At 38.7% G+C, this 27,184-nt stretch overlaps 1 protein-coding gene across 1 annotated transcript; it reads left to right on the forward strand.

The window, feature by feature from the left end:
- Positions 1 to 1,069: 1,069 nt before the first annotated feature.
- On the forward strand, positions 1,070 to 8,725 carry LOC129246362 (polycomb protein Scm). Its single transcript, XM_054885119.1, has 4 exons — positions 1,070 to 2,140; positions 2,210 to 3,127; positions 3,202 to 4,107; positions 4,173 to 8,725. Exons 1-4 carry the CDS (start codon positions 1,628 to 1,630, stop codon positions 4,308 to 4,310), a joined length of 2,475 nt encoding a protein of 824 aa, XP_054741094.1. The 5' UTR covers positions 1,070 to 1,627; the 3' UTR covers positions 4,311 to 8,725.
- Positions 8,726 to 27,184: the final 18,459 nt, after the last annotated feature.

Below are 27,184 nucleotides of genomic sequence, written 5' to 3' on the forward strand. Positions count from 1 at the left end.
ATAAAAAATCGAACGAACAGCATTTTTCTGTGACAAAGTTGGTCCTATACATTTTTTCTTGGTTTTTGTACCAGTGAAAATGCACGAAAAATGCGCTCCAAGCACGCGAGCATTTGAGGTAGTTAGAATAAATTAGTCACTGGGAACAAAAAATGTATTAATAATTGGCACGACTTAATTAAGTTTCTTAATATTTAAGGTTTGAAGGCGAATAGCCTGGGATTTACGACTTCTATTGTCACATTGCACATCAACTTCCGTTTCGAATAACAGAGACATTGCAATCGTTTGGATACTATGCCTTCGCTGTTTTTAGTAACCGGGGTGGAGCAAATGTTTAGTGAGTTGCTAAGAGTCGATACTTCAATCAATGGAAAAAATTTAAATTTTGGCCACTTAATTGAGTGTTTTCTAAAACTTTTCCTCAATCTCCTATAGAATACAAACAAAGGCACACATTTATGGTACGAATTACGTCACAACGTTCAGCTGTTTTTTATTTACGATTAGCGGTTGCAAAATCTCTCGATCGCAGTGCAAAACAAACCAACATTAGAAAGAGTACAAAGTTATAAATATTTGGATATAAAACTCCAATGAGAAGGTATAAAATACTGGTTTTCAGAGTTATATCAAACCCTTTCTAAATTATTGCCCAACCTCTTGTTCAAAACAAATGCTGGTCAGGTTTATTAATTGTAAAGACAACAGGGCCAAGCAATTAGATTCATTTTTCAAAACATAAATAAATAAATAAGACATCCTGAGCCATTGGGAAAATCTAAAAGTACTTTTCATAATTTCAAATAAACTCTAATGCATATTTAGATTAAATAATTGTGCTCACAAATATTTCCAGGAATGCAGATGGGCAAGTATTCATGCAGTTTTTCTTACCAAGTTTTCATTTGACATCATTAGCAAAGTCATGCACCCCAGCTAGTCAATTTCTATTTGCAGTGACAGCGGCAAGCCTGCTTTAGGGTAATAGATTCAAACATTGTAATAGATCGAAGTGCTTGTGAGTTATTTGCGTGCATCTTTAGTGGAAAGTTGGACAATTTGTCAGAGAAAAATTAAAAATATTTTAATTCTTACTGAAAAAAAGAACTACGCTTTTCTAAAATCGTGAATGATTATTGCAATTAAAATTAAAGCAAATATTTTCGAAAAAACTACTTACGTGACAATTAGAAAAATGAAGCGTAAAATGCGCTGATTGGAAGGTGGGAAAGAGTGAGCTAGATACAAGAGCGAGAGAGCGGGTGAAAATGAAAGAACGCCAAAGTTGACATTTTGAAAAGGGAATGAGCAGTACAGCAAAAACGCCAAGAATCCGTGCAGAATCAACTAAAATGGAAAAGAATCTCACTAAAGTGGTTGACGCTTTTATTCAAATAGTTGAATATATAAAATGAGAATTCATTTATTTGTGCGTAAATTGTTTTTGCTATTCATTGAAAAAGAAATTACAGACCAAACGATCGCCTAAAATAGTGTGTTTTGTTGTGTTTTGCATTGATAAGCAACGAGGTAGCCACCGGCTATAAGTTAAAAGTGCTAATTGGAAGTATAAAATAATTATAGTAGTGGTGCGTAAATACGATAGATCTGAAAAGGGGCAGCAATGTCGGGCGGAAGGGAGTCAAACAGCAGTAATACGAGCTCCAACAGTACCGGAGTTTCGACAACTGCGTCCTCCACGCCCACATCATCAGGCCAAAATAACAACGGCAATCAGCGCTCTCGTGGGCGTCCAGCCAAACGCGCCACTTGTACGTGGTGCGGCGAGAGTAAGCAACTTCTACAGTATGTGTTACCCACTCAAAACGGCAAGAAGGAGTTCTGTTCGGAAACGTGTATTGCGGAATTTCGGAAAGCGTACAACAAGGGTGCGTGCACGCAATGCGATAATGTCATTCGAGACGGCGCGCCAAATAAAGATTTTTGTTCAGTTATGTGCATGAACAAACATCAGAAGAAGAACGGATCGACGCGACAGCATAGCAGTGGTGGTGCTGGTGGACGTGGCGATTTGGAACGTGGCAAATTGTCATCTATTGGCGGTGGCTCCTGTACGCCAACTGGCCCATTTCAATATGAAAGCTTTCACGTATTTGATTGGGATGCATATTTGGAGGTATTTTCTGAGCGCAGTTATTTGAAGTGCGTATATTAACGTTTTTTTGTTTTGTTTGTTTTATTATAGGAGACTGGGAGTGTGGCGGCACCGGCGGAGTGCTTTAAGCAAGCACTGAACCCTCCAATCAACGATTTCAAAATTGGCATGAAATTAGAGGCGCTGGATCCCCGAAATGTTACTTCGACATGTATTGCGACGGTTGTGGGAGTGCTCGGTTCGCGGCTGCGACTGCGCTTGGATGGCAGTGACAGTCAGAATGATTTTTGGCGCTTGGTCGACTCGAATGAGATCCATGCGATTGGGCACTGTGAGAAGAACGGCGGAATGTTGCAACCACCACTCGGCTTTCGCATGAATGCCTCCAGCTGGCCCGGTTACCTGTGCAAGATATTAAATAACGCAATGGTTGCGCCGGAAGAGATTTTCCAACCAGAGCCGCCAGGTCCTGCGGAGAATCTCTTCAAAGTTGGCCAAAAGCTCGAGGCGGTCGACAAAAAGAATCCGCAACTGATTTGCTGTGCGACGGTTGATGCGATCAAAGACGACCAAATTCATGTGACATTCGATGGGTGGCGTGGGGCATTCGACTACTGGTGTAGCTACGATTCCCGGGATATATTTCCGGTCGGTTGGTGCGCACGTAGTTGTCATCCAATGCAACCGCCGGGTCATAAATCGCGTACCGATTCGAGTTCGAGCAAGCACCGCAGCCCACGGCCACGCTATACTTTCGTCCAGGAGACAGACGCAATGGTACCGGCTACTCCCGTCACCGCACACTTCCACACAAACTGCAAAGGCGGCCCATTCATCAACAGTTCCAAGTTGCCATCAATGGTCACTGGACCCACACATCAAACATTGGCGAAACTATGCTTGCAGGAAGTACTGGCTGCCAGCACAGACACACAACAGCTTTCGAAACTACTATTTGCATTGGAGGGAGATGTTCACATTGTGCCAGCAGCAGGAAAAAATTTCACCGTAAGTACGAGTATAAATGTTCGTAGAAAATTCGTATAAAAGTTCAAATCCCACTGCGTTTTGGTATTTTTCAGATCAAAATTCCGTCGCAATTACGAATGAGAGACGACGACAGCTTGGCACAATTCATTGAAACTCTGTGCACGACATGTAGAGCATGTCCCAATCTCATATCTTTGGTACCCGCCACGGAAGAATGTGAAAAATGTGCCATTGCTAAGAAGAGACAGTTGTCACAGAGTACCACGCCGCCTACGTCGCCAGTTATACCTGAGAAACGCAAAGCGCTCGGTTTGCTGGGCGAAAAGACGCATATTATAAAACAAGAAATACCCACTTCAACAACTTCCACACACATCGTGGACTCATCTTCCGCACCGGCCATGGTAGCTGTGGGTGCTGGCATACCGAAAAACGACGTTGACCACAAATTATCGCTTAACAATAACAATTTAGTACCAGTGCAAATTAAGGTTGAACCGAATACAAATGGTACCTCGACTGCAACACAAGCGCAGTCACTGCGTCAGATACGACTGCACCACCTGAACAATCCGGACGATGCAATACAGCTACCAAACACCACATCCAGTGCTGCAACTTCGACGAACTCCAATGCTAAGTATCTGGCACCACTTGTGGCCGAAGTGCATCCAGAACAATCCAGTGTTGTCAATACGGTCATTGGATCGTCGACATACAAATCCCCATCCACACTGTCGTCCAGCGCATCCTTACCTACATCGGTATCGACACCATTTAGCGGTTCGCAGTCTGCTTCATCGACTGCGGCAGCTGCTGCGGGGACGGTTGTTTTCTCGGCGGCTGCACCACCAACCGCTGCGGCATCATCACTGAGTTCTGCTGCTTTACCGCCACTACGTTCACACCCCGGCGATTGGTCCATTGAGGAAGTGATACAGTTCATTGAAAGCAACGATAGCTCACTTGCTATACACGGCGATCTGTTTCGCAAGCACGTAAGTGTCTGTTATATACGCAATAAGCGAACATTTTTTAACTTGCATAAATCTTTGTTATTCAGGAAATTGACGGAAAAGCACTGCTGCTTCTTAATTCCGAAATGATGATGAAGTACATGGGTCTTAAATTAGGACCTGCCTTAAAAATATGCAATTTAGTGAATAAGGTTAACGGTAGACGCAACAATATGTCATTATAAGTGAATGAGAGAGAGAGAGAGAGAGAGAAGAGGGAAAACCTAAATGCGATAACAAAAGAGCGCTAACGATAAACATTTAAACATATAAACCGGAGCATTTGTAGTTATCTGTTTCTAAGGACTCTTGTAAAACCAGTTGACAATGAATAATAGATGACAAATGTTAGAAAAACTTGCATATACTTAATAGAGTTGAAGAAGCGCATTCCAAACGTACACAATGAAAGAAGTAGTTGGAATAATTTCTATAACATGGGTACCTTTACGTATATTTGAATTAAAATTTACTATACTAATATTAAAATTTGAACTAATTTATAGAATCGCGCGCTTAAACGATTTGTATTTTTAAATTCACTATGCTAACCTACATATTTAATGTACGTATATTTTTACAGAAGAGTAATAAGAATTTTTACATGACTGTAAGTTTATTTGTTTAAGATTAAAAAATGCCTAAGTAAAAAGAAGAAAGGTGGTAAGGGAAGGTACATATATATATGAACTTTTATGAAATATCACAAAAGCACAATAAACATTAGAAATGTTGTTTCAAGATGAATCTTCCTTTTGATTGTAAACATGCAGATCATTATTTCTTCATGCAATTATAAATAAATATATATATATATATTATATATATAACTAAGTAACTAAGTACGTTGCAACGTTTGCACTCTAAATAAACAGAAATCTTGAATTTTGAATAAGAGAATAATTTTAATTGGAACAGAAACACTGGCACCACCAGTGGCTAAAAAAAATAATAGTTGGGCATATAATTTATTCTATTATCTAACAAGCACCAATCAAAAATCATTTTTCAAACGATAGACTTTGTTGTTTTACATCGAAATGTTGTAACAAAGAAATAGCTCTCAATTGTTGCCGCAGAAAATGTTGCTCGCTTTTGATTGAATTATAATAATTTAGCATAAACTTGCAATAGCTATTAAGCAGTTAGTATTACACAATACTCACACACACACACATACTATCGCATGTGTACATACACACACTCTCACATATCTACATGCGTAAATATCTCGCAATTTGGCGTTAATACGACTGCTGATGCCCAGAAAGTGTGAGCGCCGCTTGTTGAATGCGTGCGCAATCATTCAGGTCTCAGCACACATACACACGCACGCACTCACCTTCCTTCTAGGGCTTGTAGGCGCGTATAGTTTTACAACCAATTACAGACGTAGTTACGAATTAGCGACACACGCAGATAGACGGGAAGCAACGCGCGCTCTTAGCTCTTTGATTTGCCTTTACTTTCAATTACAGCAGAATATTTTATGTCTATGTGGTTGTAAAATTTTCACATATTGATGCTGTGTTTTTGTTTTGAATTTCATGTAAACATTTGTACCTATGCCTTTCATAAATACATACATACACACATACATATACATATATAAAAGTTAAAAATTGTAATGCAAGTATACGTAACAATTCACATTTAATCTTGAAAGGAACACACACACACAAGGGCACACAGAAATTAACACATAGTGTTACACACACATACATACATACTATATATTCAGATATTCTCGGAATAACGCAATCATAGCGCAAGTAAGCGACATTTTAATTTATGTATATTCAGATATAAAATTAGCTTTATTGTACTACTCATAGCAATAGTTAAAAAAAATGCAAAAGGAATGACGGAAATCAAGCAAAAATAAGCCTACATACATACATACACACATATAAGGGAATTCAAATAAGCAAGCACACAAACTCACATATACATACCTACATATATGAGAATAATATTGAAATTATGGAATGTTACTAAGTTGTAGGGAAATACACGTACACACGTACATACATACATACATAGAAACTTACATATGCATATAAAGTCTTAGTTGATTCGGGGATGTATTTAAAACAGAGAAACAGTCGTGGGTAAATATGAAATTCCCCTGCAGCTTCCATTTACGATTACAATTGCAGCGGTACCGGCTCTCTCTACAGCCTACGAACATACATACATACGAACAATTGTTGACAGTCGGGCGGAATTTAGTAGCAGCAAAATTAAATGTGTATAGAGAATTAGCGATAAAAAATTCACGTCCGATGCTGAAATGAATATGGAAAATAGCAGATAATTGAAAGGAAATAATAAAAATAACAAAATCAGTATAATTATCGCTTGCTTTCGCTGGTTTGCATGTATACATATGTACATTCTGTAAAAAAGGTAGCGGAAATTGTTAAATAGAACGCAAAACAATAGTTTAATCTTCAAATTTATTTTATCGCCTTCCAAATATGCGCCATTCGCAGCAATACACGAATATGCCAACGATTAGTCCAGTCATCAAAGCAACTTTTAAACGCATTTGAAGAGATCTTCTTCTGCTCCTACAGCGAATTCTCTTTAATAGCCGAAGCGGCGTCCGCGGAGTGGCAATTTAAGTTTTGGTTAAAGGAAAAAGTCACAGGGCGCTAAACCCGGTGAATACGTTGGTTGTTCGATGGTATTTGTCGAGTTTTTGTTCAAAAAAGTGTTCACAATAAGAGCCTTGTGAGACGCTGCGTTCTCATGGTGCAAGATCCATGAGTTTTCTTTCCACAAATTGGGCCCTTTCCTACGCACATCTTCTCTCAAACGTCGCATAACTTCCAAATAATATTCTTTATTTACCTTAGAACCATTTGAAACGAATTCCGAGTGCACAACACCATTGGTAATCTAAGGAAACGTCAAGCATGACTTGCACTTGTCACCGACTTTCACGTGGTTTTTTGGGTTTCGGCTCATGTGGATAGCGCCATTCAGCTGCCTGTTGACTGGTGTGCATGTCAAACTCATATACCCACGTCTCATCACCTGTCATGATGCGCAGATGCGCTAGATAAATGTTGCGCCCGAATTCACTTGCCCAAGCATGTCTGCAGCCCACTTCTTCTGACGATTTTTTTTTTAAAGAAATTCAACTCTCTTGGAACGAGTCGAGCAGCCACGCGTCTCATGTCCAATTGATGGTGTAAAATTTTGTGAATTGATTCGTGAGACACGCTAAGGTCACGAACTACCTCTCTCCAAGTGAAATGATGGTTTTCTAGCACCATTTCCTTGACTTTGTCGACGTTTTCATACGCTGAAGAGGCGTTTCCACGGCAGTCGGTTCTACGTTACCGAAACGATCCGGATTTATATCCGGCCAAGGATTGCCATTCCAGCCGCATTCCCCGTATGTAAGAATGTTTATGCTGCTACAACAACCACAACAACATGAGGAAGAGGCGACCAGATCGGCGCAAATGTTCCACGACTTCTCGGCCCTCTGCAAAAGCCTTATGCCACTCGTAGACCTCGCCGCAGGCTTTGTGCAACATTTTCAACTATTCGGCACACGAAATCCCGTTCAAAACACAAAATTTAAGACCATATTTTTATCTATAGTGAAAATCGCAGCGCACATCTGGGGTTGACTGATGTAATTAAAAGCCAAAAACAAGCTAACTCACAGATCTCGCTCAAACTCTGTGACACTATAGATACCATAGAGGCCAGTTGTACCAACATTCCAGCAAAAAAATTTAGTCGCGCTTTTTAAATGAACAATTCCCGATATTTTTTTGACAGAATGTATACCCATATGCTCTTTGACTACATTTCTGCTGTTCATTAGTATCAGCCTTCAGTCGATCTGTTTTCACTTTGGCGCTTTGGCGCTTCAATTGCATTTTAATTGCGTTTCGTTTAATATAAATTCTGTACAATTACAAAAATTCATATCCATATTTTGTGGAGGTTGAGTACATGAATGAAATCTTATTTATGAATAGGGAAAATGTCAGCTGTTAAGTATTCTTTGTATATTCTCTGAAATATTCGTTGCGTATATGAAATTAAAACCTAACCTAAGATTTTCTTATAACGGATTAAAGTTCTTTACAAAAGCGTTTGTTTATATTGGAAAACTACGATTGAGCAATAGAAAAAGTTTGCATGTTGCGCCGAAATTAGGAACGTAGCTGGTAGCAGTTAGTCAAAGACGAGACTTTCTTTCAGCGTTAATCTTCGCTCTTTTTTATTGGGAGTTGCTTTTCCTGTGCATTCGACTTAATTAAATTACTAACTGCAAATTGCAAAATTAACTGTAAAAATAGAGTATTATTTTTAAGTATAGTTTGCTAATTAAATTTATTTACCAATGTATAAAATAGTATTTAGCGTCAAGACAGACATAGAATGGAATGGCATACAAAAATGCCTAGAAATATATAAAAAAAATTCACTAACAGGTAAATAAACGAACGTTATGATAACGCAGATCAGGAGTGTACAATAACAATTTGTATTATTTGAAGAATTTAATTTAAAGTAAATAAATAAATAAATGAGACGAAAGTAAAGAGGCATGTCTGTGCTTATCTACTGTTTGGCAAAATGCGTATAGAAATGATGTTTTGTTTTTGTATTTTACTTTGTAGAATTATCTACCTAGTTTCGAAACTGTACACACCTTTTGTTATTACAGATAAAACCCGAGTCCTTTAAAGAGGTAATCCGGTCTTATTTGAAAAAAATCGATTTTTTTTTTTGCATATTTTCAAAGTTTAGACCTTCAAAAATGTGCCCTTCGTGGCGTCTAAGCCGGCCGAGTGGAGCGAATCGCACAATGAACCGCAGATGTTACCGGAGGACTTGAGGACTCGTTCTTTCCAGAACATCTTTTGTATCCCACACAACCATTATTTATTCTACACATATGTACATATGTATATACAGTTCAAGAATATCTTTGCATAGTGAAGAAAAATTTAAAATTTTAGCTTTGATCGAGAATTCCAACAACAAATAAAAAAGCAAACAAAAAATGTATCCCTCTAGTGCATATAACCGCCTACAGGCGGGCAACACTTAAGAGCAAAAAAAAAAAAAAAATAAACTAAAAACACGAAGTGCTTTTTTGTTTGTCATGCAGCTTACACGATTCATATTCTTCAGTTTACCCTTGATCGTGAAAGCTGCATGTGCTCATATTACAAAAATTTTGCAAGTGGAATTAAAAGAAGCGATCAAATAACCAAAAAAAGTATTTTTCTGAGAAGGTGTTTTTGTGAGACTTCCTAAGAAGTGCACTATTGGAATTTGAGTTAAAAAAATATTTGGTAAGTAGATTGAGAAGTGTAGAGTGAGATAAAGTGCTCTCCAAGTTTTTTTTATGTACATTGTGTCAGTGTGTGCTTCACGCTGCAACCGTCTACAGGAGGCCGTATGCAGTGCGTTCAAAAAAAATGTTCAGTTATTTTGAACTTCAAGTTCACATATTATGCTGATTTATATTTTTTATCACTAGAAAAATTTCGCGGTGGGGACGCAAACGCAAATATGACTTGTCGAAGATGTCAGATGAGGAGTTCAACGACTTTATGGACTTTTGCGAAAACAGTGATGAGGAAATTGAAGGCGATGATTTCGATAGTGACAACGACGTGAATGACCCAGATTTTGTGGTCCCCAATCAAAATGATTCCTTTCTACAAGAAACAGCAAACAACATTTCTGTATCTGATCTTTCTCTTTCCCTTGCTGTACCAACTGGTCCACAAGAAAATCTAAAAAGCATGTCTGTACCGGTTTCACAAGGAGAAATTGAAATTACAGGAACAAACGAATTTTCGGGAAGGGGTATACCAACTTCTTCAGCGCACTTTGAATGCGATGTTGCTAATCTTCGAAACAATATGAAAGAGTTTCAAGACTTACTGTGGCGTAAAAATCATCTTCAAATAAATGTTGAAGAGTTGACGTTTCATAACCCGAATCTTGAAGAGTTTTTTCACTTAAAAGAAGCTATTGGAACTGATTTGTGACGAAACCAATCTCTATGCTCGTCAGAAGAAAATAAATTCAACTTTCGTCTGCACAGTGCAAGAAATACGAAAATATATTGGCATACTGATATTTATATCTATATATCGTTTTCCGAATGTGCGATCATATTGGGGCAGACATTCTTTTCAACCAATAAAAAATGCCATGCCAGTAAATCGATTCGAAGAAATTCGGAGCTACATACATTTCGCTGATGGATCGAAACGACCATCTAGAGACCACGCTGACTATGATATCTTGTACCTTGTTCGACCTATTATCAAACATATGAATGTTCGATTTTCCTCTGTGCCAATGTCCCAGCGTTTGAGCGTCGACGAACAAATGTGCGGCACGAAAATGTCTAAAACAAACTTTTCGAGCCAACCGTGTGAAAAACTGTAAACTATCTACCGATGAACAGCTAGTGGTGAAAAGAGCTCCTCGTGGATATTCGGAGGAATTCGTTGCCACCGCATTTGGAGTAAATATTTCTACTGCTGTTGGGAAGGACAGCACACCAGTTCGTTTAGCGTCAACGTATGCAGGTGTGCAGCCATTTAACTCGAATAATCCGAGCGACCGAAACACATTGTCCCGTCGCTATAACCGCAATAGAAAACAGTATGAATATGTGAGCTGTCCAAACATTGTCAAAGAATACAACCGGCACATGGGCGGAGTGGACTTGATGGACAGTCTAATTGGTCGCTACAAAATTCGCATGAAGACTGGTAAATGGCCATCTCGTATATTTCACCATGTTATCGACTTGGCAATAGTGAATGCTTACGTTTTATACCATCGCATCAATCGTGAAAAACATCAGCGTATCGAGCTTCCACGATTTCGGGAAGAAATCGCCGAAACTCTCCTGCTCATATCGGAAACGAAAAAATTAGGTCGCCCCACTACTGCAGAAAAACAAGCCGAAGAAGTACCAAAGGGAAGCAAGTTACTGTACCTACCACCACCAATATAAGGTATGATTGTCTCAATCATTGCCCAAATTTCGGCGATAAAAGTAGTAAACGTCAATGTCGTAAAAAGCCATGTAAATCGGAGACTCAAGTTTAGTGCGAAAAATGCAACATACCACTTTGCATGTCTGTCAAAAAATCATGTTTTAAAGAATTTCATGCTGAATAAAGGACATTTATATTCGTTCTTTTTAGACTTTGAACCAAACTTAACAATTTGTATACTATTTTATATATTACTTAAATTTTTATAAATAAACGTTTTCTGTTTACTTGTTTAAGTGGTATTGTATTTTTAGTAATTTTTTTTTAAGCTAGCTGCATAAGACCGTCCAGAGGCGGGGTGCTAATTTCCAGGGCCACAGAGCGAATTCGGGTCGTACAAATAAAAATAATATTATATTTGTCTTTTATGGCCTCTAATTAGTACAAAACATAATTTTATTATAAAAAATCTTTTCTATGCACTAGAGGGTTATACACATATTCCATTATTGTACTTGTCTACGACTACTAGGTGCCAACAGTTATTAAATAAACACACACATTACAAAAACAACAACAAAAAAAGATGTTTACTCTATTTAAAAAGGGTCAAAAAAATCTTTGCATAACTGATGAAAACAACAAAAAATGCAGTATTTTGGGGTTAATATTTTGTATGTCCTCCGTGGGCATCAATTACCGCTTGAAGACGACTTCGCATTGATTTCATTAGTTTCGGAATATCATACCTATTCCAATGGTATTTTTCCCCACTCTTCTCTGATGAATCTTATTAATTCAGTTTTATAAGTTGGCTATCTTTTTCCTACTTTTATTTTTAAATGAACCCACAAATTTTCGATTGGGTTAATGTCGGGACGTTGGGCGGGAGTATCAATAACTTTGGTGCAGTTGTAGAGTAACCAGGACCTGCATAAATACGATTTATGTTTGGGATCATTATCTTGATAGTATTTGTATTTAAAATTTCAGGGTCAGCAGAGCCGAATTTTCTAATACTGGAAGTCAATGCGTTTTTTTAAATATCAAGATATACTTTCTTGGTCATTATTTCGTCCAAAATTTTGATTTCACCCACTGCCTTTGTTGATATACAACCACAAACCATTACTGACAGTTTTCCAAACTTTACGGTAGGGATAATATTTTTGTTTTGCAGTGCTGTGAGAGGCTTATGCCAAATTCTCTGGGGTCCATCATGGTAGTAGAGCATCATTTTCATCTCATCTGAGAAAATAACGTCATCCCAGTACTCTGTGGGAAGTGATATGTGCTCGGTAGCAAATCGAAATCTTTTATCAACGTTTTGTGCTGATAACAGGGGTTTTTTCCTAACCACTCTTGAATAATATTTGTGTTTTGCAGCACTTTTCGAACAGTTTCATGAGAAACTCTTAACCCGTAGTCTTTTTCCACTCGAAGAGCTAATTCTCTTGTACTGCTTTGCCGGCTATTATAAATAGTTTTAATAATTTTACGTTCAATTCGCTGCGTCACTTTTTTTGGTCTGCCTGTAGATCCTTTCAACTCGAGTCTTCCTCCTTTTTAGTACGGTTTATGATATTATATACAGTTCTAAGTTTGAAGGAGAACATATCGGCGATTTCTCTGGCTGATTTGCCTTTGTAGTGATTGAAATACACTAATTCAATAATATTTTTTGGAACTCGTTTTCCTGGCATTTTTTTATTCAAATCTGAGATCACTTGTATCACTGAAGACAATCACTTTATAACTAAATAATTTCTTACCCCTTTCACATTCCATATCATTTGCAAAAAAACCCAAATGAATGAAATTCGCGGAAAAAACTGCATTTTTTGTTGTTTTCATCAGTTATGCAAATATTTTTTTGACACTTTTTAAAAGAGTAAACAATTTTTTTTGTTGTTGTTTTTGTAATGTGTGTGTTTATTTAATAACTGTTGGCACCTAATAGTCGTAGACAAGTACAATAATGGAATATGTGTAAACATTTTTATTTGCTTTTTTATTTGTTGTTGGAATTCTAGATCAAAGCTAAAATTTTAAATTTTTCTTCACTATGCAAAGATATTCTTGACAAACTGTATATCTATACTAATATTATAAAGAGGAAAACTTTGTTTGTTTGTTTGTAACGAATAGGCTCAAAAACTACTGGACCGATTTTAAAAATTCTTTCACCATTCGAAAACTACATTATCCACGAGTAACATGGATTACATTTTATTTTGGAAAAAAATAGGGTTCCGTAAGATATTTGGATTTTTCGGACACAAACTGAAAAAAATCTTATATATAAAATAAAGTCAACTTTTTGTGTGTGTTCGCTAACCGGCCGTGTCTGCACCGAATTAAACCAAACTTACACACTTTGTTAAGAAGGTATTGAAGATGGTTTCCGTATAGTTTGGATACCTATTGGTGGATGGGGCTCGAGATATAGGTCAAAACGTGGACCCGGGTAACCTTCGGATGTGTATGTACAATATGGGTATCAAATGGAAGCTGTTGGTGAATGCTTTAGTTCAGAGTATTTTTCATGCCGCTCCGTGACTGGGGTCTCGAGATATAGGTCAAAACGTGGACCCGGGTAACCTTTGGTTGTGTATGTACAATATGGGTATCAAATGAAAGCTGTTGATAAGTGCTTTAATACGGGGTAATTTTCATACCTATTGATGACTAGGGTCTGGAAATATATGCCAAAACGTGGACCCACCGTGTCTTTGCACCGAATTAAACCAAACTTACACACATTGTTAAGGAGGTATTGAAGATGGTTTCCGTATAGTTTGAATACCTATTGGTAGATAGGGTCTCGAGATGTAGGTCAAAACGTGGACCCGGGAAACCTTCGGATGTGTATGTACAATATGGGTATCAAATGGAAGCTGTTGGTGAATGCTTTAGTTCAGAGTATTTCCATCCGCTCCGTGACTAGGGTCTCGAGATAGAGACCAAAACGTGGACCCTAGAATGTGTTTGTACAATATGGATATCAAATTGAAGCTGTTGGTGAATGCCTTAGTACGGAGTATTTTTCATGCCGCTACGTGACTGGGGTCTCGAGATATAGGTCAAAACGTGGAGCCGGGTAACCTTTGGTTGTGTATGTACAATATGGGTATCAAACGAAAGCTGTTGATAAGTGCTTTAATACGGGGTAATTTTCATACCTATTGATGACTAGGGTCTCGAAATATATGCCAAAACGTGGACCCGCCGTGTCTTTGCACCGAATTAAACCAAACTTACGCACATTGTTAAGTAAGTATTGAAAATGGGTTTCGTAAAGTTTGGTTGTAATTCGGAGCAGTGGCAACGGGTACAGCGTTCTTTTGAACCAGCCATAATGTCGCTTACTTTTTTAACGCTTGGGGCGGAACTGAACTGTCAAATTGACAGTGTGAGTTACAATGTGTCAATATTTCTTTCTGATTTGGATGCCATAAGGAAAAAACGTAAGTGCAACATGTAAAAATTGTTTGTTTTGGAACAGTGAATAATTTCTTACGAAATTTGAGAATTTAATGTGAAATCCGAATGAAATTATGTGTTCGAGGAAAAAACAATTTTTTTCGTTTTTGTTTTTTTGAAAAATATAAAAAAGCTCCAATGCTTAATAAAACATATAAATTGAAACGAAAAATTCATGGATGATCAGGAAAAAAGACGATTGTTTATTCATATGCGTTGATTTGAAATTTAAAAACAATCTTCTTTTTTCCTGATTTTCAATTTATATTTTATATTTACTCAAAAACAAATAGAAAAACAAAAAATATTGTTTATGCCAAAGCGCTTGAATAAAGAATAAAGAAATAAATAATATGAAAATCATATATTTTCTGTTCTAAACCATATCTATTCTATTTTAGTGTGCCCAGCGAAGGGGGCCGGGTTTGCTAGTACTTTATACTTCTATAATATGTACCTTGAAATATATCGCCGATTAATCCAGCGTGAGTAGTAAATATTATGATCTAAGTTATTCGATTTTCTCAAAACTACTTTCTTTGAGATGATCGTCATGATATCTCAAGTTCTACTTGATCGCTTTGAAGTTTGATAAGAATTTTTCGTTATACATCTGTCTATCGCGCCTGCCTCGGATTTTGAAAAATTCAAGTTTGAAGTATTTTTAAAAAATTTGAAAAAGTAAAAAAAAGAGGGTAACAAAAATTTTTTTTTTTCAAGTTGACGCCATTTTGTGATTTTTTTTTTCTTTGTTTTGGCGTAATCCGATAGCGACATCCTAACTAATGAAGAATTTTTTTAATTTTTTTGATTTAGATTACTACAAAGGTTGGAATCATGACAACTATGGAGCACCGTTTTTTATATAGCCCCCACTCCGCCTGTGCGGTCGGAGCAATCAGATCATGTCCTAGAGAGGCTCTCAATGCACTGACACACGTTATACCAAGTGACCTACATATTAAGAAGACGGTAACCATGAGTGCATTTAGCTTAAATGAAGCGGGTCGCTGGAGAGAAAAAAACTTATGGTCATGCTAGTCTATTATTGCGACGAACTCAGTTAATCTCGGTGAGAACTGACGACATCGTCCCGACGGTAACATTCAATAGGAATTTTGCCACTCTCCTTCCATCTAAGGAAGAATGGAATAAGGGATTCTCTCTAAATAACTTCGACACTACAGTCTATACGGATGGAAGTAAAATGGGCTGCGGTGTTGGAGCTGGTATATATTCTCACAGACTTAAAATTGAGAAATCTGTGCGTCTCCCTAATACCAGCAGTGTCTAATCGCAGATTTCTCTTTTAAGGGTAATATCCCTATTCTCTCGGATAGCCAAGCTGCAATCCAGGCACTGGGTTCGGCTACTACAACCTCTAAAGTGGTGGAACATAGTAGGAATAGCCTCACCACCTTGAGTGAAAACCATAAAGTAACCTTAATTTGAGTCTCGGGACATCGGAACATTGAAGGTAACGATAAAGCAGATGAACTGGCAAAAGCGGGATCCGCCATTAATAACGCTCTTGCAGAATCGGTATTCAAACCATTAGGTGTAGTCAAGAGTACAATTTCCCTAAAATACCTCTGAATCGCGGATTGTAGATGGAGAGACCAAACGAAATGCAAAATTAGCAGAACGTTATGGCCCACCTACAACCTCAAGTAATCGTCGGCATTAATAAGAATGAAACGACGGGACGCCTGGCTTTTGGTCTATCGGAGAACAATCAGCCAAAATGGGTATCCCTCACAATACATACTGTCACAGTTACAAACAACCGGAGAAAAGGGAGACAATCTTCCATTTCTTCAGTGAATGCCCTGCCCTATGGAAGGACAGAATGTTAACCCTGGGCCAACCGCTGTTCGAGAATCTCGAACAACTGTCTGGCTTAGATGTCAACAACCTATATTAATTAGGTTCCTAAACCGCACAGACTGGATATAGTCCTGCTGTAAATAACTGTTAAACAATTTGGTAACGAGGATGTGGCAACAAAATGGTGCGGAAGCGCTAGTTGGATTCTGAATGAATCACCACTCTAACCAACCAACCAACCCACTCCCCCGCCTGTAAGTAGTTCCACGATTTTTAAATTTTTTTTTATTAATTTTTTTTTATACTTTTCCAATATTAATAAAAACCATAAGAAACCATGTTTTTTATTTTTTTATCTTAGTTTTAAAAATACCTAAAATTAAGGCGTCTAGACCAGAATACCCCCTTAAAGAATGATTTATTCGTCTTACAATCGGACATACATACATAGCTCAATGAGTTACAGGGCTAAGCGGTTAAGCCTGAAAAAATGATCATTTTCAATAATTTCTTTTGTTTGCTAGTCAATTGCTATATTTTACAAAAATAAAAACATAGCATTAATACATCATGCTTCCACTTGACTTTAGTAAAATTTCAAAAAAAAAAAAAATTAATAATTGTAAAAGTTATCGCTGTTTGGGCTCCAGTTCCTCGAGAAATCCCTTGCGGTGATCATCAAAAGTTTTTGGAGATGCATCTAAAATCAATCGGGCAAGAGAAAATATTGGGTTGGCAACTAAGTAACTGCGAATTTCACTCATAGATGATTTCAGTTGAATTTTTAGGTTTGCAGACGTAGTACAAATGTAAAAACACATTTTGTTTTTTGATAGTTGGCAATCCAGCTGTCAATCAGTAAAAAAAGTGTTTTGATCAGTTGCATAGTTTTCGTTTGGCGTTCGTTGAAAAATGGAAAATCAAAACAAACATTTTCGTCATATTTTGCTTTTTTGTTTCCACAAAGGGAACACGGCATCGCAAGCCGCATCACAACCGGCGATTGTTTGTTAGCTCGAGCACCTTAAAGTAAACAAAGTTTTTGTTTATCGCACCATTACTCGTTACAACGATTCTAGAAGCATCGCGAAACGTCATGGAAGTGGTCATCAAAAGACTGCAACGTCACGTGAAACGGTTCAAAACGTGAAGAAGCGACTTGAGCGAAATCCCCGACGAAGTGCCAATCAAATGGCGAAGGAACTGAAAATATCTGACCGTAGCATCCGTGGCATATTGAAAAATTATCTCAAATTCAAGCCTTACAAGACCCAAAAGGCGCATGATCTCACACCAAAGCAGCAACAAGTCAGGGTTTGTTTGATCGACCGTTCACACGAAAAGTTCAGTCAACGATTAGCCACCAGGGGGCAGCACCCGCCACAGGTAATGGTTTGGGCCGCTCTCCAATTGTTTTCATCGAGCCTGGCGTCAAGGTAAATACGAAATATTATCGGGAAAATATTCTGAAGGTTGCTTTGAAGCCGTGGACAAACGTTTCATTGGCAAACCATGGATGTTTCAACACGACTCGGCAAGGTCTCACAGAGCTCGAGTGAACCAAGAATGGTTAAAAAACCATGTTCCGAACTTCATAACGTCCACAAAATGGCACTCAAATTCACCAGACGCGAATCCGATGGATTACTCTTTTTAGACCATTTTGGAAGGCAAGGTCCGAACTAAAAAATTCACCAGTCTCGAGGTGCTGAAAAAAGCCATTGTCCGCGAGTGGGTCAAAATACCTGCAAGCCACATTCCGGCAGCTTGCGATTCATCTCAAGGCTATAGTCAAGGCAAAAGGTGGTCATATCGAGTAAAAGTAAATTGATTCTTAATTTTGTATTATTTTCACAAATTTTTTACTTTGCATTGAATAAAAGTAATTTTCCGAACTAAATGTATGGCCTTTTTAATTGGTTACATTTCGAGTGCCGGACCCTGTAGATGATTTGACAAACTTTTAAAAAACCCCGATCAAACAGAATAAGAAAAGTCGGCAGAAACTCAAAGCTGAGTGTCGAAAACAAACTCTTAATTTACAATCAGATTCCTAAACCACTATCAACCTATGGATCTCGCCCCTACTTTGGCTAGTTGTTATTGACGAAGTTCTAATAATTCTAACCCCACGTTAAGGTAGTAGCATACGCCGATGATTTGGTCCTGATGGTATCGGGACCGTTTCCCTCAGTCATGGCTGAGATTTTGGAAAGGTCACTGTACTCAGCCGCTGGGCTGCCACTTGAGGTCTCCGAGTCAACTTTGACAAAACGGAGCTGGTGCTATTTACCAGAAAATAAAACCTCCACCCTTTCGACGTCCCAAATTAAAAACCACGTTCTCCCACTCTGACCGGAAGTTAGGTATCTTGGAGTGATACTTGACTCCAAGCTCCATTAGAAGCTACACATTCAAAATCGGGTAAAGAAGGCCAGTATAGCCTTCTACTCCTGCAAATCTATGTTCGGTAAAAAATGAGGACTCAAGCCACAGGTCGTGCTGTGGATGTACAACGCAGTGGTTTTGCCAATTTTAACGTGTGGATGTAAAACTTGCCCCAGTGCTGCCCTGAATTGCCCTTTGCACTTACTTTCCATCGACTTTTACGTTATTTCCATCGCAGCTGAAAGTGCAATCAGGTTGATGGAGGTTGGCCTCTGGAGGCAATCTCTCAAGGGATATGGTAGCATTTTCGGGCAGTTAACACCGTATTTTTCTCATTTCGATACTGATTCTGCAATACGTACAAACTAGAGTTTGAGGGTCGTGCTAGGGTAATCTTTCCAAATAGACAGGATTGGATCGAGGGGAAAGTGTACACCGAAGCTTGCACCTCTGTCTTCACTGATGGTTCCAAGATGGAATCGGGAGTCGGAGCAGGGGTTTTCTCTGAATCAGCCAATTTATCTATCTCCTTTAAACTGTCGAATACTGCTAGTGTTTTTCAAGCAGAAGGCTTAGGGAACGTTGGTGCGAGGGAGATATTAACATTTTCTCCGATAGCCAAGCCGCGATCAAGGCTCTGACGACGCCATGGTGCAGAACGAAACTAGTAAACTCCTGTAAGGAGGAGATCAAATCTCTTGGGTGTGCAGGTAACATTTCTCTAATCTGGGTTCCAGGACCTAGGAACATAAAGGGAAATGAAATTGCTGATGAGCTTGCTAGGAAGGAAGCTCAATTGGCCTCAGAGGCTTCCTACCCGGTCTTCGGCATCCCCGTGACAGTTGTTAAAAGGGAAACTGCACAAATTATTTCTCAGGAAAGCTCAGAAAAGATGGAGCTCCATTTCTTCATGTGCTATTTCGAAAACTCTTTGGCTCCAGTACCATATACGAAGGGCTCAGAAAATCCTTTGGGCTCCTCGCCATTCAATTTCCAAACTCATAGCTGTGTTTACCGGTCACTGGATGATCGGTACACACGCGGAAAAGCCAGGGTTACCATTTAACCCCATTGCAAAAGCTGTGGGGAAACTTTCAGAGAAGGAGACTGTTGAGCACTTTCTCTGTAAATGCCCGGGTTTGGCAGCTAGACGATTAAGGTCACTGGGCGTTCCTTTCTTCGACAGCCTGGGGCAGTGCGTCAACCTAAATCCCATCAATCTTCTCCATTATACCAACAGCTCCGACTGGCTGTAGATATCTGCCTGTTGGAGGTCTCGTAGTGGTATCAAAACGGCGCTTTAGTGCTACTTGAGGAGTGGCAGACTGACACTTCAACCATTTCACCCACCTTCACCTATCAGGTCGTAATAAGAATTCAGAAATATGTTGGCTCATTGTTCATTAATTCCACGTTCCGAATCTCGAGTGGAGGTTTTCTATACATTTTAATCTATTTCCTCTTTTTTTACAAATTTATAAGTTTAACTATTCTAATCTGCATTACCGTTTCTTAGACCATTATTTTTGTGGAATTTTCAAAATTTAAACTTTTTAGTCACACCCACCTACTCACACGTGCCAACTATGCGCTATGCGTATGCTTTGGTATAAAAATTGGACATCATCTTGTTGCTTTTCCATTTTGGGCAGAGAGCAGCAGTACAGCCAAGTAATTAATAGTTTTTACTGGTAGCACTTCATGTGCCGGGTCACAAACTACATACATCTGCACACATGTGCACTACACACACACACCCACCAATACACACAACCATATGGAACAAAAGGAAGTTAAGAACTTTAACCTGCTTCTCCGCTGCAGAAATTTGCTGGTATAGAACAATAATCGGAAACCAAAAGGTAGAAGCGGCAAGCCAAGAGCAGGACGATCCAATTTGCTGTTGCACAGAAATGCTCAACATAATCGCTATGCCCCAGAAGGGCAGCAGAGTGCAAGCGACTTAAAAACCCAAAGCGACCCAACAAAAAACTGTTTTCTCAGGTAGAGCGGCCAAGCCGAAGTTAAAGGTTCGTGGTGATGCTAGTAACATGCACGAGCAGGCAAAGGTAAAAGTCTATGAAAAAAATATTAAAATTGCTACGCTTAATTCAACGGTAAAACGATAGTTGGATGGGCAAATGTTTAGGAAGCTGCAGAACAAATTCACAACGAAGGACATTCTTTGATTTCAAAAAGCTCGTAAGTTAAGTGCTTCAAATGCTTCTATTTATGTATGTCCTGTGCGTACAGAGCGCGCTATTTGCAGGGGAGAGAGGGAGAGGCGAGTGACAGCCGGTGTATGGTTTAATTGAGTTTAAAATAAGCCAGAAGTGAATTAACAACTAGCAGCTGCGAAGTGGGTGTGTGGCAAGCAAACTTGATTCCGTGCAGCACCAATCACACATGCACACAACTGCACACACACACTGTGGTATCGGTGTGGCGGCAGCAAGGCACGGTAATTGTTGAAGTATTTGACCACACATTCAATATATCTACTAACCCAACAGCAAAGGAGAGACATGTAAATATAAATGAACGTACATAAATTTAATGATACCAGAGAACAAAGGCACGAAGGAACAATATACACTTACTTATAGCAACAACAATTCCAATACAACTGCAACAAATAACAATAAGCAAAAATTAGTAGTCATTAAAAAAAGTTCAATATATTCAGTGGAAATATTATAAATTTTTGGCATTTTCCAGCGTAAGACTCACAAAATTTTCCAATCGGTCATTTAGAATAACAAAATAAAAATCGCGAAATCTGAGATACATTAAGGGGTTACATACGTCCAGCAGCGCCAAAAATGCGCTAAAAGAAAAACTGTTTTTGAAAGGGATAACAATAGAAATAAATGTAAACAAATTTTATTCATTGTTCATTAGTATATACTTAAACTTTATAAAAAAATTTATTTTAATTTTTCTTTACAAAAATTAGGATATAAAAAATCACCTGACTCAAAGTACAATGAAAAAAAGTTGCTCCACGGTCTGCATCATTTCTCCTTGAAATGTTGATGGATCTGTAAAAAGTAAAAAAATGCTAGTAAAATAAAGTTGTAGTTATATTGGATTGTTCAATTTTTCCCGACAGAGAATTTAATTGTATTTTTTCCCAGCTAACTTCCCACTTCAGTCGACCTTGGAGTAATTTTGGATAGTAAACTATCATGGAAGTACAATATAAAATAAATCGGCCGAAATTCCAGCAATTTCGCGTTCAATATTGGCTCTGAGCTCACAAATCGTCGCCGGCTTGTTACTCTAGACCAATGACTTCACATAACCCCAAAGAAAATAGTCTAGAGGCGTCAAATCACACGAGCGCGGCGGCCATTCGACCGGTCCATTTCTGGAAATAATGCGCTCATCGAACTTACTCTTCAACAAATCAATTGTAGCGTGTGCTGTGTGGCTTGTGGCCCCGTCTTGTTGAAACCACATGTCGTCTAAGTCCATACCATTCAATTGCGGCCAAAAATAATCGTTTATCATGTCGCGGTATCGATTTTCATTCACAGTAACGTGGCCGGCATGTAAACCGCACCAAACAGTGATTTTTCGGGATGCAACGGTGCCTCATGAATCACGTGTGGATTGCTTTCTGCCCAGTAACGCATATTTTGCTTGTTGACAAAGCCATTGAGCCAAAAGTGAGCTTCATCACTGAAGATGATTCTTTGGAAAATTTATAAATTTTCATAAAAAATTTGCACGATTTGCAATCGTTGCTCAAGTGTGTAGCGTTCCATGATGAAATGTATACTAATGAAGTTTACAAATGACAAGCGAAAAATAAAAAATATTGCGTCGTTCGCCCTCCCTATCGGAAAAAAGTTGAAGCGCACCTATTGATAAACGCTATATTAGAGTGGAAGAAAAAGGCCAGCACTATACGCATGTAAAAAGATACTGGGATTTACATGAGGTCTATCTCCTGCTATAATGTATTGGTGCTACTCAGCCATAGTAAAGCCAATATTACTATACGGCGCTCTGGTGTGGTGGACTGCGTTAAGAAAACCAACATATAAAAAGCCTATGGAAAGTATTCAACGTCTTGGTGCACTTTGCACAACAGGCCCATTGAGAACTACTTCAAAGGCAGTGCTTGAAAGAATACTCAACTTGTCACCGATTGATATTGCGGCGGAATGCCTAGCAGCTAAATCCGCCGTAAGACTCAGCGCGACAGGCGAATTTACCGGTAAAACATTCGGACATAGCTCAATAGGCATTAGTTATAAGGTCCAAACAGACTATATGACTCCGAAATACAATTGGGTGAAGAAATTCCGAACAACAATAGAAGAAGAGGGGTGGAAAAAAGGAATGAAACCTAACCCAAATACTCTTAATATATTTACCGATGGCTCGAAAATGGTAGAAGGAGTAGGGGCATTGATCTATTGCGCAGAGCTAGACATCAGGCAGCCATTTAAGCTTTCTGACAACTGTAGTATCTTTCAAGCAGAAGTCTTTGCGGTATGAAAGGCTGCAGATATAGCAATCGCAAACACATCTAGCAACACCGAAATAAATATATAGGCTGGAATTTAGAACAATGCCGATTTTGGAATTTCTGGCAAACTATAATGTTTTTTTTAATGAAACTTGGTGGAGATGTTAGTGAGGTGTTAAGGAACACTCTTTATAACTTTAAATTAATTGGGAAATAATAATTTTTTAATTATTTACATTCAAAATGCCCTTGGGAACATCACTCTAATTTGCCACATTACACTCTATATTTTTTAACATTTCACTATAAATCACCAAATCACTCACACGCGTGTTTTTACCGATTTTCATGCTAATATTCTAATTATATCTATTAAAATTAAATGCAAATACATTTGCCTATGCAATCACATTCCAATTTTAAGCGCGAATAAGAAGAAGATTGGAATTACAACAGTATAGTGTTGCCGGATGCCTGCAAATGAAAACAAAAATTAAGTACTTGAGTTTAGTGTTAATGATGGGAATGGGGGTTATTGTGCCTGCTTACTACTTACACGCATATGACGTTTTAATTTTGGGTTCAATGGTTTTAACACGGAAAGGAGTTTTACGCAAAAATACTGTGGATTGCGTAGCCGGAGTTGGACTGATGAGGGTTATTTTTTTGAAGTGCGGCCGAAGGCCGCCCACGCGAAAAGGAGTTCTACCCAAAAATACTGTGGATTGCGTAGCCGGAGTTGGACTGATGAGGGTTATTTTTTTGAAGTGCGGCCGAAGGCCGCCCACGCGAAAAGGAGTTCTACGCAAAAATACTGTGGATTGCGTAGCCGGAGTTGGACTGATGAGGGTTATTTTTTTGAAGCGCGGCCGAAGGCCGCCCACGCGAAAAGGAGTTCTACGCAAAAATACTGTGGATTGCGTAGCCGGAGTTGGACTGATGAGGGTTATTTTTTTGAAGCGCGGCCGAAGGCCGCCCACGCGAAAAGGAGTTCTACGCAAAAATACTGTGGATTGCGTAGCCGGAGTTGGACTGATGAGGGTTATTTTTTTGAAGTGCGGCCGAAGGCCGCCCATGCGAAAAGGAGTTCTACCCAAAAATACTGTGGATTGCGTAGCCGGAGTTGGACTGATGAGGGTTATTTTTTTGAAGCGCGGCCGAAGGCCGCCCACGCGAAAAGGAGTTCTACGCAAAAATACTGTGGATTGCGTAGCCGGAGTTGGACTGATGAGGGTTATTTTTTTGAAGCGCGGCCGAAGGCCGCCTACGCGATAAAGAGTTCCACCCAAAAATACTGTGTTAATTAATTTAATTTAATTTTAATTACTTTATTATTTTTTGTGATACGCTTAATATCATTGTTTTTAAGTTTAAATGAGTTGTATGTTTTTATTTTCAAATTTATTTCTCAACTTTAAATTACAGCAAAAAATACTGCAGTTTTACAATGAACCTTCCACTGAACATCCCTGCGTGCGAACTTCGTTTTTATTTCAGGTGTATGGCAACACCAACTTTTCGCTAAATTATAGAACTTTAACATTAAATTACTTAAAAACTATAAGCCTCCGACAGGTTCTGTTTTCAGTTTTACGATGGGGATACACCCCTCAATCACCCCCTTTTTACCGTTTCTTCCAAAGCGATAGGCATTATACTAAATTCTAGCCAATATATACGTTGACAGCCAAGCTGCGATAAAGGCAATAAACTCATATGAATTTTCGTCTAAAAATGTTGTAAAAAGCAGGGAAGCCATAGAGAGATTAGCCGCAGACAAACGGTTGCATATCTATTGGGTACCCGGACATAAGGGCATTGCAGGAAACGAAATTGTAGATGAGATTGCCGCTGACGACATACAACAAGAAAACGACACACTGAAACTTTTACATACGGTACACAAAGACATCACTGCGGACATGAAAATACGGATAGACAGGAGATGGAATAATCTAGCCACTTGCAGAACCGCGAAAATCATGTGCACACAGAGTGCAGATAAATACGTCCGATTCGTACTAGCTCTGTCTAGAAAAGAAAGCAGAACTATCGTAGGTATGCCGACAGGCCACAATTTGCTAGCGGCGCACGCATACAAGATAGGAATCACAAACAACGATAGCTGCAGATTTTGCAATGAACTAGAAGAGAGGGAAACGCTAGAACACCTTCTATGTTCCTGTCCAGCATTAATTAGAACCAGATTAAAATGCTTAGGAGCTTTACAATATGAGAAGTTAGAAAGCCTCTCGGGGATAGAGTTCCAAAGTTTACTTAGATTCGCAAAAAACGCAGACGTATTACAAGATGTCTACTACAAAGAAACGTAAGGGTCTAGCTCCATATGGTAACACTAAGGATCAATAGGTCTATGTGATGGCTTTCAGCCAGCCAGGTCAACTTAACCTAACCCACTTAAGTCGCATTGTCATTGTATGTTTTAATAGCTGATATAGCAAGGCTTGTGTGTTATGAACTTATTCACATTGATTTTACGGAGTAGTTTTTGGTCGGTGCCCTTTTAAATATGGAGAGCAATAAGCAGCATTTTCGTCATATTTTACTTTTTTACTATAGAAAAGGTAAAAATGCTGTTGAAGTCAGAAATAAATTAACCGATGTGTATGGAGAAGATGTGTTGACAATACGCCAGTACCAGACTGGTTTGCAAAATTTCGATACGGCAATTTTGATGTCGAAGATGCTCCACGTTCTAGAAGGTCGGTTGAAGCTGATAAAGACCCGATAAAGGCATTCGTTGATGCAAACCGGCGAATACGGCAACACGTGAGATCGGTGAGAGGTTAAATTTATCGAATTCAACTGTTTATGACCACCTGAAAGGCCTTTGTTTAACCTTGAAGCTCGATATATGGCTTCTCCATGCCCTCACGGAGAGAAATTTGTGTCGTCGCATTGACGTCTGTGCTTCACTCCTCGAACGTCCCAAAAATGATCCATTTTTGAAGCGCATTACTACTGGGGACGAAAAATTAATTGTAAATAACAATGTCAAACGCAAGAGATCATGGAGCAGAAAAGATGAACCGGCTCAAAGCATTTCAAAAGCCGATACCAATCAAAAAAAGGCGATGTTATCTGTTTGGTGGGATTTTAAAGGAGTAACTTTTTTTTAACTTTTACCGGATAACAAAACAATTAATTTGGAAGTCTACTGTGATCAGCTGGGCAAACTGAATGATGCACTTCAACAGAAAAGACCAGAATTAATGAACAGAAAAGTTGTAGTGTTCCACCAAGATAATGCGAGACCTCATAAAAGTTTGGTCACTCGCCGAAAGCTTTTACAGCGTGGATGGGATGTGCTGCCACACCCCCGATATTCTCCAGACCTGGCCCCTTCGGATTATTATTTATTCCGGTCACTGCAAAATTTTTTGGAAGGTAAAACCTTTACCTCAAATGAACACATCAAAAATCATCTATGTTGGATCAGAATGGCCTATATATAATCAAATTAAATATTCATTCATTATACGAAGACCGTCTTTCATTTTTACCACAAAAAAACGAAATTACTTTCCGAACAGCCCAATAGTTGTCGAGCCGGATTTTTGAATTTCGAAAATTTTGCATTTAAAAAAAAGTGTGAGTTTTACCTCATAAATGCCACACTTTAAATATGTTTATAGAATTAATAAAAATATCCAAAATCAAATTTATAGAGAAAACGCTTAAAAAAACCGCATCAAAACATATTAAAAACTGTATGAGTTATCATGCAGGCCGTGCCGGAAAAAGTAGTTTCGAGAAAAACGAGTTTAAAGTTTGAGGTACAGCGATTGGGAACCGCTGGTGCATGCGGCTTACTCACCAGACTTGGCGCCTTCCGATTATCATTTGTTTGCATCGA

Source organism: Anastrepha obliqua, chromosome 1, assembly GCF_027943255.1.
Source record: "Anastrepha obliqua isolate idAnaObli1 chromosome 1, idAnaObli1_1.0, whole genome shotgun sequence".
Taxonomy (NCBI): domain Eukaryota; kingdom Metazoa; phylum Arthropoda; class Insecta; order Diptera; family Tephritidae; genus Anastrepha; species Anastrepha obliqua.